General features: G+C 39.5%; 2 protein-coding genes across 2 annotated transcripts in view; both read left to right on the top strand.

Annotated features, from left to right (window-relative positions):
- Positions 1-2,446: 2,446 nt before the first annotated feature.
- On the top strand, positions 2,447-4,706 carry LOC108894329 (guanylyl cyclase-activating protein 2). The gene is made up of 4 exons (XM_018692974.2): positions 2,447-2,647; positions 2,841-2,990; positions 3,844-3,943; positions 4,109-4,706. Exons 1-4 carry the CDS (start codon positions 2,447-2,449, stop codon positions 4,225-4,227), a joined length of 570 nt encoding a protein of 189 aa, XP_018548490.1. The 3' UTR covers positions 4,228-4,706.
- A 2,238-nt stretch (positions 4,707-6,944) lies between these two features.
- The window catches only part of si:ch211-220f16.2 (golgin subfamily B member 1), a 35,235-nt gene continuing 28,402 nt past the window's right edge, over positions 6,945-13,777 (top strand). The window contains exons 1-7 of the mRNA XM_018692747.2: positions 6,945-7,107; positions 8,940-8,999; positions 10,415-10,579; positions 11,460-11,597; positions 11,894-12,010; positions 13,190-13,345; positions 13,529-13,708. Coding sequence (XP_018548263.1) covers positions 8,955-8,999; positions 10,415-10,579; positions 11,460-11,597; positions 11,894-12,010; positions 13,190-13,345; positions 13,529-13,708 — 801 coding nt within the window. The 5' untranslated portion in view covers positions 6,945-7,107; positions 8,940-8,954. The remainder of the gene's footprint in view (positions 7,108-8,939; positions 9,000-10,414; positions 10,580-11,459; positions 11,598-11,893; positions 12,011-13,189; positions 13,346-13,528; positions 13,709-13,777) is intronic.

Raw genomic sequence — 13,777 nt, 5'->3', positions numbered from 1 at the left:
AGGCTGTGAAAGCAAGACAGCGAAATGAAAAATGCAGGGACGCTCTGAAGGGATCAGGGAAATCCTCTGTGGGTTCACTCTTACAAGAAACGCTTTGACTTGGTTTTCATTTCAGTTTTGTCTTCATTTATTGCCAAAAGATGGGTAGTATGGTAATGGTAGTATATGTAATATAGTAGTATGGTAGGTAGTATGGTAGTATAGTAAAAGATGGGTGGAGTTTATAGCTGTAACATAATTTGATTTAGTAGAGATGTACAGTTGTGTGTCATCTGCATAACAATGGTAACATACATCATTCTCTCTACTGATGTCGCCAGCTGGCAGCATGTGAGTTTTTATTTGTATGTTTTTTTATATAAAAATAATAATATATAAAAGAAAAAAGTCTGAGACTGAGAGGAAAAACTCACGGTGTATTTGTTTCTGATGTTCATGATTTTGTAATTAAAACTTTTTTATATATATAATCTTAATGTTGTGTTTTCTTCAGCTGCAGTGTCTTCTGTGACTGTGCCACTAGGAGTCACCCATGATAGAAAATTTCAAATCCTACATGTAAAGGCTTTAAACATAATCCTTAGAAGCTTAGTGTCCACTGTTAAGTCTTGGCTGCTAATCAGTTTCTGTGCAGCTCAGGTGAATGATCAGAAGTGTTTGCCAAGGGAACAACGTCAAGCAACGTCATTTACGTCACAAAAACTGATCAAAAAACAAAAAAACAAAACAATACTTGACGCTATAAACTGGATTATTCTGATAAAATTTCTGCTGTTGTAATAAATCCCAATCCTCTAAGGTGCCTGCCCACCTTTCAGTACCAACATTGGAGCACTGACAAATAAATCATATTTATCTAATGAACTCTGGAGGAAAGATACAATGTCACATTTGGATTTTAAAAAAATTAAACCTTCATGTCCTTGTGTCTGAATTTGATATAGAGTATGGTGATAATGAATCTTACTCTTCAGTCAAAAGCAGACAGAAAGGCAACAGACAAGCTCAGTATTATTCTGAAATGTTTTAATGATGTTTACAGGTATATTCCAATCAATTTATCAATACTTTTAAACTCGAAATGATTGACATTTAATCCATACACAGTACATTTATTAATGTTTTGTGATGCAGTTATGTTGTTGTAAAATAATACAAGAAAATATTCTGTTAGTTATGATGAAATGAAAATGACACAAAATGCAGATCCACTGTAAAATACAAACTCTGTGACACATCATCATACTTTCATAAACACACACCTGTGCACCTGCTTATTCATGCTGTTATCCAATCAGCCAATGATGTGGCAGCAATGCAATGCATAAAATCCTGCAGATACCGGTCAGGAGCTTCAGTTAATGTTCATATTAAATATTACAACGGGGGGGGGGGACTTTGACTGTGACATTACTGTGACATTATTATTGTTGGTGTCAGACAGGCTGGTTTGGAGGGGATGGACTACAACAACCAAGAACAGAAATCTGAGCCAACAGCCTGCAGTGGATACAGACTCATTAAAACTGAACGGTGGCACAGTTTGGGCCCTGAATGTCATAGCCTATCTGAGTATTGTTGGTGACCATGTTCCTCCCCTTATGTCCACAGTTTACCATCTTCTAACGGCTTCTAATGTTCCATGTCACAAAGTAAAAGTTGCATCAAACTGATTTAATGAGCTTCATTATCCTCCCCAGTCACCAGATCTGAATCCAGCAGAACACCTTTGGGATGTGGTAGAACAGGAGATTGGCAGCATGAATGCACAGCTGACAAATCTGCAGAAATGATGTGATGCAGTCATGTCAACATGGAGCAGAATCTCAGAGGAAAGTTTCCAACATCTTGTAGAATCCACAATAAACTGAGTCTGTTTGAGAGCAAAGGAAGGAAGCACCCAGTATTAGTATGGTATTCCTAATAAAGTGTTTACCAGGCTGGGTAAATTGTGCTCAGACAGACCTCAGTGGATCAACAGTTTTACCACGACCACGCTGAGGCTCGAGTTTGACGTCATCCTTCTTTTAATCTCTTGGAGATCTTAGCGGTGGCCTTTTGTCTGGGCAATCCACTCTTCTTTGCTGTCAAAGAGCCGACAGATTTGTTGCTCACAAGCAAATGAATTAATGCTCAACTGTGAGTGAAACCGTTATTTTTCTTTTGAAGAATGTGGAATGGATTTGTCAGATTTTAGGGAGGACAAAAATTGAAGAAAAAAGGACACTGTTGAGAAAGACTCACTGAGAGAAGATCACTGAAAAGTCAATTGGATTTGCCCACCTGGTTTGCTGGAAATAGCCTCCACACTGTACTCCACAAGCCATGGATGCGTGGCTAGTGCACAGTGATGGATGTGCTTGATAACTTCTAAGTGGGTTTTTTTTTTAAAATAATTTTTAAAACTTTTTTTTTTTTTTTTTTTTGCTCTTTTTTATTAACAATTATGGGCCAAGCACAGGGCTCCACAGATAAGGAGGTGAATCTTCAGAACATTCAGGAACTCTACCGTAAGTTTGCAAGTGAGTGTCCAAGTGGAAATCTGCACTTACATGAATTCAAGAGAATCTTTGGAATCAACAGCAACTCCTCAGAGGAAGAATCTGCATATATGGAGAACATATTTCGATCCTTTGACACAAATAAGGTAATGAAACAGTTATTTTTATATATTAGATAAATATTGATCTAGAGATAAAAGTGGAAATGGCAGAGAGATAGGACAGAATATCTGAGTAAACAGTAAATGTATGTTAATGACCTGCTTGAATATTGCATTATATCAGTACTTGCTGGAGGGCAGTGTGTGTGTGTCTATCCATCCTCCTGTTTTCTTGTAGGACGGTCATATAGACTTCTTGGAATATGTGGCAGCCGTCCATCTTGTTCTTCGTGGAAAACTGGAGGACAAACTGAAATGGTCTTTTAAAGTTTATGACAGAGATGGAAACGGCTGTCTGGACAGAATGGAAGTAAGACACATTATCAAAGTAAGTATTCAGTTCCATTCATGATTAAATGTTGTATTTACATTGGCAACCTTCATTATTGGATTGGACTCTCAGAGACTTTATTCTCCACCAGGATGATTTTCTGCAGATGATATGATTCATCTTTGTTTTCTGTTGTACTGAGGTATTGTTACAATTTAAAGTTGAGTTACTGTAATATCAGAAGGGTGTCATTCATTGTCTCAGTGAGATACTGTAACAGATTCTTTAAAGTTAGAACAGCTCCAGCGGTGAGAGTAACTGTAGTTATTTATTTACTTTGATTTGCAGAAATCCTCTAATATGTCCTCAGTGAAGTGCACTGAAACCAGCCAGCCTGTGTCATCTAATGAAGGGAATTAGTGCTCAGTGTGTAACATAATGGCTGCAACACAAAGGGATCATAACAACAGGACAGAACATAGATTTGCTCTGTGTAGCTTTCTCTGTCTATCTTTGGTCCTCATGGCACAGAGGTGAAACAGGAGCTAAAACACTCTCAGCATTATCTGGGCAGTGGTGCTCTAAAGGTTAGAGAGATGAGCCTGTGATCCTGAGGTCGGATCAGTCCAAAGACCAGCAGGGCAAGTCTGTGTAGGGAAAGTTAAAGAGCAGCATTTTCGCCTCCCTCATTCCCACCACTGTAGTGCCCTTGAGCAAGGTTCTTGACCCCCAGCTGCTCCAGTGGAGTGCAGTTTCCAGGTGTGAATGTGATCAGGGCATTCTTGCTAAAGAGAGGTGAAACTTCCCTTAATAAAGTGTCAGTACAATAAAATAAAACATACTGTCCAAAGACATCGGAAATGTCAGTATTGGATATGTTCTAAACTGACACCAGCTTGTTTCTGTTCAGATCATCTGCAAGATAAAGAAGCACAATGATCCAGATGCCCCAGAGAATATTGATGACATCTGTAACAGAATATTTGAGCTGGTGGACAAGAATAAAGACAGTAAGTCAATGTGACCACGTCAATACAGAGTCAACACAAATCCTCCTCTTGAGCTGGTGTTAATGTACTTAAGTTTGGATTCGCATTCAAAATCAGATTATGGTGAATACAATAATCAATAATGTCATTAATTCTTCTCCTTGTGTATCGTTCTGTTTCTCTCAGGTCAGATTTCTTTGGATGAATTTATTGAAGGGGCTGAAAAGGACCCATGGGTGATGGATCAGCTCAAACTGGACATCGGGCCCTGTGATTGGTTCATCGAACAGCAGAATAAAGGATAAAGAACAGTTGAATACAAAGTTATGGTGACACTCTGCCTTCAGTGATCAGCTCTTATCTTTTTACACTTAGAAACATTGGAGAAACGTTCTCACATTTCACACTGACATTATAAGCAATAACCCAAGGAAATAACCTACATCATGGAAGAAAAAGATTCAGGATCAGCTCAACACAGCACTGGTCTAGACTGAATGGAAGTTCAGCCTGAATCTTCAATTTCACCCTGGTCTCTTCTTAAAGAGAAGTCAGTCGTGTTTATTTTACACCAAGTGAGAAGACACAGATACACGTCATGACTGAAGAGAACCTGGAGAAGTGATAATGTTGATGTATAACAGAGATCTTGTTTCATTTTGTATATTTTCTACAGCTGTTGCATGGACCCACCCTGAGCATTTCACCACTCACTTGGCAGCTGGGTAGTATAACCCATCCTATAAGTAACACACAGGCTACTCTGAGCTGATGAATATAAATACCTATCAGATTCACTTGTGCAGCAGTCACTGGTCACTTTGTTCACTAACATGTTTTCCTTAAGGATGATAGGATTGTTGACGTTGTCAGCACAGAACCATCTGCCACAAGAAGGAAATATCTCAATGAGCAGGTTTAGAAATTGATCCGTAGCTACATGATTTTGTTATGTGAGCTGTGGCTCAGGAGGTAGAGCAGGTCACCCACCAATCAGAGAGGCAGTGGTTCGATCCCTGGCTCCTCCAGTCCATGTGCTGAAGTATCCTTGGGCAAGAATGTATTAGAGAGCACTTTACCATTTGTGTGAACTGTTGCACCATAATACTGATGGTTTGAGCCGTTGTTGAGGAAACTAGACCTGGTGATCATAATCCTTTGAAAAGCACAAAGGTACAATTTGGTCAGAGTTTTAACTTATGAAAAGTAATAATTATATGTTTTGGGGGATTGTTACATATAATCTAAAATGATGTTTGTCAACTTTAATCAACCATATCTGTGACTATATTCTTTTTTTGAAGATACTCTCTTGAGGTTTGGTCACACCATCATCTGTAATTCTCTTCTTCCTCTCTTATTACTGTGTGCCTGGTTTAAAACACAGAATACATGTTTTGTTCCTGTTGTTTAGATGGGTCATCTGAAGGTGAATAATGAATAATAACTTAAGGAGCAGAAATGCAGGAGACAATGAGTGAGCTGGATCATTGTAAATATGGAGAATGAAGGGATATATTTTATTTCTGCTTTCAGTCTGTAGCTTTTTTTTGTAACATCTTCAACATCCCTGTCCAGTGGAAAATAAACAAAAGACCAAACCAGTGTGAGTGTATGCTTGAACACATGTTCCTCTCTTTTATTCCAGGACCTACTTTCCTACTTTTTGTTTTCTAGTGTGCCAATTTTTCCCTGTTAGCTGATGTGTTTCCTACATTAGCTTGATTTTTACATTTATCATATACAAGACAAACATGCTCTGTGATTCAGTGGCAACACAGCTCCCCAGTCACCTTATGGGAGCTTTCACCATATGGATTTAACCTGTCTTACTATTCTTAAGACAGTTTTTTACTTTGCAGTATGATATCCTTTGGCTTCACAAAGACACTAATGAGAACCAAACAGACACATGTATTTGCGTGTTCTATGCTATTTACCGCTAACTTGAAAAGAAATATGGAGAGGACATCAAGTCTGACTGTATTCTTAACCACCTTAGTGTGTGTGTGTGTGTGTGTGTGTGTGTGTGTGTGTGTGTGTGTTTGGGGGGGGGGCTAGGTAGGTGTTTGTGAAGCCTAAAGGATATCATAGTGTTAGGTAAAGAGCCTTAAAGGCTAAGATTAGTGAGACAGGCTAAATCCATACAGTAAAGGTCCCATAAGGTCTCCATAAGGTGAGTGGGGGAGTTAAGATGACAGTGTCTTGGCACACACTGAGCCTCATTCAGAATCAGCAAGCCTAGTACTTTAAATTATTTTTAATTTTTTAAATTGGCAATGATTAAGAATTCAATGAGTAAAGTGCAGCATGACATTTAAAATGAAGAATCAACAAGTTCCTTCTACTCAATACACACAAATTTATCCCTAGAAATGAAACAGGACAGTACACAGAGACTGTCTGCAGTGTGGTGGATTACCAGGCCAAACAGTCAACTGCACTGAGGCCCTGACCCTGAGGAGGCCCCAGGACCACTGTGCAGAACATTGTTTGTGGTAATTTGACTAAGTGCAAAACTGTTTGAGAAAAGGTTTCACTAAATTGCAGTGTCAACAGAAATGTTGAGTGCCTCAGGGTGGTGCTTATTTAAAACATTTGAACAAGAGGAGTGCAGTACTTTTTTCACTTTATAAATAAAAACTAAACTATATATTTTCACTGTGCAATGAATCAAAATCAAAATGTGGGCTACTTGATGAATCGGGATGATGAAAATCTGGATGAGTCTTTTTGACAACAGGCGGAGTGGTTATCACAAAGGTGTTTAAACAAAAACGGAAATGACATGCAGATGTTTCTCTTGATATTTCTGTCCTCTTTGAAACGCATTTGCCGGGACAACAGGCCTCTTCAGTGGTAAAAGCAAATGATGAGTTCAAGATTACTTCAGTTCTGGGTAGCTCCGACGGATCTAGTCATATCCGTGAACTTCACACAGAATATTTTGTTTCGTAGCCAATGATAATTGTACAAATACACGGTTGAGTTTCCTCAGGGACCTGTCGCAAACCTTAACACTGCGCAGGCGCAGCTTCGTCGGGGTTGTCTGTTGACAAACGTGACGGATGCACATCTCTGTCCCGTCTGCGATTTCGTCGTCAAGTGGAATAAAATGTAATTTCACGGATTTTTTGTCGACATAGCGAGGTGTCAGGTGGATCCTTCATGAAGTTGTGAATCCGGTAAACACTTATAAGTATTAATTTGCCGGTCGCGAGCTAATTTATCAACCGTATAGTCAAAATGCAGTGCAGTGCTAACTATGTTAGCATGTAGCGACATAGCTGGTAAGGTAAAGTTAGCCATCTGGATTAACGTTAGCTATAACTGGTATTTATTTAAATAACTGACCGACTTGCCGACGCCCACCCCAACCCCTGAGGCCTTCTCCTCGTACAAGTGTGAGGCCTTTGCGGTTAAAATGAGCCGTGGTAGTGATTTATCAGTGTAGCAGTCGGAGATGCAAGCTAGTAATTTAGCTAATGCAGCCTTGGATAACTTTAAGTGACGCTGGACTATAAGCAGAAATGGGAGTTTTCTCCAGTTCTGTCAGCAGTACTTGTTGGGCTTACTTCGCTTTAGGTTTCTTGTAAGCTGCGAATATCATCAGCAAAATTAGATTTTAAAAGTAGTGAAGATGCATGTCCATATCTACAGCGTTAGCATCGCTCTGCATTATCAATTTATTATTCCTCTAAGGAGAGAATTTGCTAACAAATCTCAACAGAGTTACAATCAGGGAACGGTTCTTTTGACCAATTCACCTGTTCCTCCATACCTATGTTTCATTAGAAATAGATAATTGAATGTGTGTTTGTGTAAATAAATCACGTTAAGCTTGGTGGCTTCTGAAGTTCAGGAAAAATAGCAAATAGCCACTGTGGCATTCAGGGTCCTGGAGCCTACTGAGGTATGCGTGACAGAACCAGTTTGACCTGATTTTTCTCCTGCGTCACGTGGGTTGGACTGTTCAGCAAGCTGAATGAATTTGGCTGATCATACACCCTGTCAGTGTTATACCAGGCCTCAAGTCGTGGCCAGTTTAGTCCTCTGGTTGTTTGGCTTCTAGCTGCAACATGTACCAAGGGACACACCTGTCAGTCTGGTTTTAATCAGGCTGTGCCATTGTGCAGCTGAAACTGAGCCTGCAACCTGCTGAAATACAAAACAGGCTTTATGAGTAGGTTTGGCTCTCCCTATAGTCACGTGACTGACCTAGCATACCTATGGCCCCTCTCCCCCAGTCTGTCAGATGAACTGACCTGAGAGCCTGTACTCTCTGTCTGTTATCTGCTGGGGTGTTGTAAATAATTTAAAGAAGGGACACAGTGAAATGTAGTCTTGTAATGACTGAAAGTCTGAGCACTGACCTGCTCATTAATTTAAATACAGTATCATTCCTGCTCTGTGGAGGTTAAGCCATCCTTTGTATTATGTTTATTATCCACTGTTTTATATTTATTCCATAAAATCATGTGTTCATTAGTGAGGTTTTTTCAGTTTCTAAACATTATTTGTCTAGAATCTAAGGTAAGGTTCTGTTAGCAGCCAGCTAACAGCAATGAAAGAGTCATGATGAAAAGAGCATTTTGAGACTATCATACAGGCTCAATTTGATTTACATTAAAACAAAAATCTTCAAAAGCTTAAATCAATGATGGTTACAGTTAAAGATTTCTCTTCTGTAGACAGAGTTGTTAAAAGGCCTGTAGCAGCTGTATTAGCTTGAATTTCTGACTAGTCATGTCATCATAAGGTAGAGGAATAAAATGATAGAACTGATTATAATAAATAATAATACTGATTAGTTTTACTGACAAGTGTCATTTCCTGAACCTCAAATCGACAGATCACCAGTAGGAAGATCATATTTCTACATTTTGAATAATATATTTACTCTCTCTCTCTCTGTGCGTGTGTGTGTGTGTGTGTGTGTGTGTGTGTGTGTGTGTGTGTGTGTATGTGTATGTGTGTGTGTGTGTGTGTGTGTGGGTTTTTTTTTTTTGTTTTATAGGTCTAAGCTGAAACCATGCTGAAGTGGTTTTCCGGTGAAGAGGGAGAGCCTGGCCATGGAGTAAGTACACAGTATGCTTATTTGTGTTGTAATCAAGTGTCTGGTGACTGCTACTGTGGCTCCGGTGTTGTGTTGTTAGCAGCATCTTATCTAACAAATATACAGCTATATTCAAACAGCATGAGTTGTGTATTTGTAACCTGTCTCACAGCTTGCTTCCAGTCAACCATCTGTTGCTATATTCACACATTTATAGGAATGTCTCTACCCTTTGTCCATCATTACATGTTCAACTAAAACTAAAATTAAAAATACAAAATTAAATAGTATGTGTGTCTGAGTGATTTTAGTCAGTACTAACAACATTTCTCTGGCAATTTAATTTGCTCAAAGGAAACTCAGTGAAAGATTTCATGTCTAGATAAACTGGAATTAGGTAGACTGCTGAGCACAGGGCTTTAACTCAGACAACCAGAGCTCACACTTCCTGTGAGGGGGAACCACTGCTCCAGCTTAAACCCCTCTGCTGCCCCAGCCTATTTACTCTACAGGCCTTATGCTCATCTTTTATTAGTTAACATTCAGTTTAGTTATCTAATGGTTTAAGATCCATCAAAATATCTAATCTGAGGTGGTATATGAGCACCATGTGCACCATGTAACCTTTACTTCAGTCATGTTCCTTTGAATTCCTTTCCACTGTTCAGCCCCTGTACTCTATTGGACTGACCCAGTACACTGGGTTGTTATTGCGACCATTACTAATAAGATTGCATAGATTGTATGTTTGCCACACATGACCAATCCAGATTAACTTAATCTTACTTTATCTTTATTGCTGTAATTTCTAAAATTGTAATAATCATTTTTTTAGCATAAGAAGCCTTGGACCATATCAATAACATTTTCACAAGCCTTTATGAATGTAGTTTTATGAAAGAATGTTGTATACTATGGCCACCTGCCAACAAAATACCATATATCCTAAAAGTATATTTTAAACATCTTAAGATGTAGTTTCTGAGCCTTAGAAGTTGCTAGGCATCATTTAGCTAAACAGGAAGAGGTTTGCAAGCCTCAGGATCTAGAATTTTCAGTGGCCGTGGTAAAATAGTTATATATGGTTACAGCCTTATGATCTCTTAGACACAGAGAGATCAGTTTGACACAGTAAGATATACAGATTTTAAACAGAAAAAGAAATTAAATTAACAGTCTTTGTTTTTTGTTTGTTCTTAAGTGTTTTGTGGCTCCATCTTTAAATACACACACTGTGAAGTTGGCAGGATTCTATCGTTCAACTCCAGATGAAATAGTATTTTGTTAGTTTGCTGCACAGAAATACCCATACACTCACTCCAGCAGCAGCTGTGTTCATTTCTAGACAGGATGTGCATTCATAACAGCATTCAAAATCAAATGCAGAGCTTTTTTCTTGGTCACTGGTCCACCGTCTTTCCTCTGTCCCTCCTCAGGGCCCGGGCTCTCCCCGTAGTCCTGCTGCTGCTGCTGGTGGTGGAGAGGTTGCTGTAGAAGAAATGGCAGATCGACTCACCCAAACAGAGCAGCTGGTCACCCAGCTGAAGGAGATGATCCGGGAAAAGGATGCAGCACTTCGCACCAAAGATGAGCAACTTAAGGTGAGGACAGTTTCTCCCCTGGCTGCTTTTCCCTAGTAAACAGGTGTGCTGAGTTATGAGGGCTCAGTGTTTCGGTAGAGCTGAACTGCTTAACTTGAAATTGTTAACAACTTGAAGTCTGATGGTTCTTTGTACAGTATATGTGTTATTTATGCCCATATAGCTCTGTGCCAGAGAGTGGCCATGTTCTGCTGGGAAACCTTAGGTCCTTCGCTCATCTTTGTTGCTTACTTTCCTCACAGCAGTGCTCACAATATTGTCTGCTCTGGGGCCTATCTGACAGGGGTTTGTGTCTGACTGAGGCAGGAACAGTTGGTCACATGTTGTAATGCTGCTGCTGTTAGTCACTGACTGAGATCATCCTGTAAAAACCCAGGATATAGTTAACTATTAAACTGCCAAGTCAAAGTCTACTATATGATAATAAAGACAGGAATGTGAGATTAGGGCTCAGGAGAACACAGTAAATGTTTGGTTTAGAAGCCATGTTACAGGAGAGAGTGAACAGGAATATATACTCAGCAACAAACCATTATTATGCTACTAGACACATCTCACTCCATCATGTCCTTAAATTTTACATCTGCAGCTAAGCACTTTACTGACCTATGGCTTGGAGATGTGGCCAAAATATAAAATTTAGATCTTTCAGTTTTTTTAGATTCTTTTCAGGTTCTTGATTTCTATTTATTTCTTTCTCCCAGCATAAATTCAAGGCAAATTGTGATTAAAAAATAGTTTTCTTTATGAAAATTATGCACCTTTCCCCAGTAAGTAGGACTGTGTGTGCAACACCAACAAAGACATTTAAGCATTTTTAACTGTGTGCAAAAACAATACCTGAAGCTAATCAAATTAATTCATGTTGTCTGTGACTCAGGTGGAGAAGGAAACGTGTGAGGCCAAACTGTCAAAGCTGCGTCTCCAGAACAAGGCCAAGGTGACGTCCCTCACAACACAGCTGGAGGAGCTGAAGAAACAACAGGGAGGTCAGGGAACGCCGACACACGGCAAGAAGGTATAAGCCAGCAAACACATTCACACTTGTACGGTCACACGTGAACACTTTTGACTATGTGTCTGATTTTATCCACGTATAAAGGCATAAAGACTTAAGTGCAAAGTCACTGCAACATGTGAACCACTGGCTTATGAAGCTGCCACAGATAATTTATTAGCAAATAAATGTTGACGTTAACAAGTAGCAGACACAGCAATATGAGCAGTGCATTTGAGTCATATTTCTGGTCTTCCGGCAAATGTAGTCCAACGCGTGCCATTTGATATATACGGCGTCTTTATGTTTCCCTTCAGGGGTCGTCAGAAGGAGGAGGAGAGCAAGCCAGTCGGGGCAAGATTGTCTTGCTAAAGAAGAAAGTTGAGGAACTAGAACAGCAGCTGGCACAGAGAGACGAGGAACTGGAAAACAAGGTAAGTTGTATCCTGAAGAAGAGGCTGCATGATTGATTAAAAAAAATATTCTCAAATACTTCTATGTGGCTTTAGACAAGTTACGCCCAAAGGATGCATTAGAATCCAACTCTCTGTCTTGTTAGTTAATTCCTCTTACTTAGTTGATTATCTTGACAGAAGAACTGTAGCTTGTTATGGGTGACATACCAGATTGCTAGACAAACAGTAGAATTAGTATGTGTGACCAAAAAAAGAGTTAACACATGTTCTTAACTTGAAAAATAATAATCGAGGATGTAAAAAGGTTTCAGGAACTGTATAAGATGTCAGGTCTAAATGGCAATTGCAACACAGTTAAGCTGATAAATGTAATCAGCACCTGAAAAACATTACAGTGTCTTTTCAATAGTATTGGCACACACAAACACACACACACACACCTGCATTGATCAAATTTAGCGCTCTACATGGTCTCATTATTAAATTTTAAAATGTGACACAAAATGGACACAAAAATGGTTCCTACATATTTTGCTGTATTTGTCACAACTCTCCATCCTCCTTTGCTTCATATAATTCACACTAGATTGAAAAATCCCAAAAGCATAAATGAAAATCTTGTTTAAAAAGGTTTTGTTGCATCAGTGACTTTCAGTGACTTCACACCTGAAATAGATACAGAAACTGTGAAGCCAACGTCATGATTGTGATTATTATATGATTAATTGTTCAGCCCTGTCTCCAGTTTAATTGAATTACAGTGATTCATGGCTTTACTGCTCAAATAAAAAGCACTTAATTTGCTTGTCTTTTGTTCAGTGTGGGGCCTTGAAATTATCAGTTTCATTTGAAAGCACAGTAAACATACACAGTATATTACAGAATTGGCAGACTGACCCTGTTGAACAGCAGCAAGTCTTTTGCCCTGTTTGTTTTTATAGTCAGGTGATAGATAGCAAGTTTAAACATTCTCTCTGTGTATTCACCAGGAATCGAGTCACATAGCACTTCACTGAACAAGGTGCCCTCAGGCAATCAGGTGTTAAAATCTATTTCTACTGTGGCGTGGTTTGTAAGGTTTAATCACAAACAGCTGTCACTTTCCCAGGTGTACACCTCCAGAGTGAGAGGCAACCCAGGTTTGAAATCTGCTTTCTTTTGAATTTTTCTAACCAAAGACATACTAATTTATTCTAGCGGAAGGAGTTGGAGTCACAGCGACAGCGCGGCGAGGAAATAGACACTATGCTGACAGAGAAGGACAAGAAACTGGCAGAGAAAGAGGCGTACATCGTTCACCTGCAAACAGCACTGGCAGGAGATCAGCCCATCACACCTGCACCACAACAAAAGGTCATGCACCTCTCAAGACTGTGACGTGAACAGCATTAACAACATCAGTTCTCAGTAGCTCTCCACTGCAGATATTTTCAAATCTTAAGATTACAACAGAATGAATAACAGCAGAGGATCTGATCCAGGAATTCAACCATTTAACAACTTTAACTGATGCTCAGCTGTGCTTTACCTCCTCAGGTGGCAGAGGACAGTGGAGCAGTGCAGGAGCTCCAGCTGCTGGTGCAGAGTCTGACCAGGAAGGTGGGAGAAGCAGAGGAGCGCTACAGTTTGCTGCAGGAGCAGACAGACAGCCTCAAAGAGCTGCTGGCCACAGAGAAGGAGCAGTACAGTCAGAAGGAGAACATGTACAAACAGAATGCAAGTGTTCAAAGTATTTTGGTTTTAAACTAGCATATTCCTGGTTAGTGGCAAAAGCATTGTTTCAAA

Source organism: Lates calcarifer, linkage group LG2 (assembly GCF_001640805.2).
Source record: "Lates calcarifer isolate ASB-BC8 linkage group LG2, TLL_Latcal_v3, whole genome shotgun sequence".
Taxonomy (NCBI): Eukaryota; Metazoa; Chordata; class Actinopteri; family Centropomidae; genus Lates; species Lates calcarifer.
The sequence above is the reverse complement of the archived record's forward strand: the minus strand, read 5'-3'. Positions and strand labels throughout refer to the sequence as shown.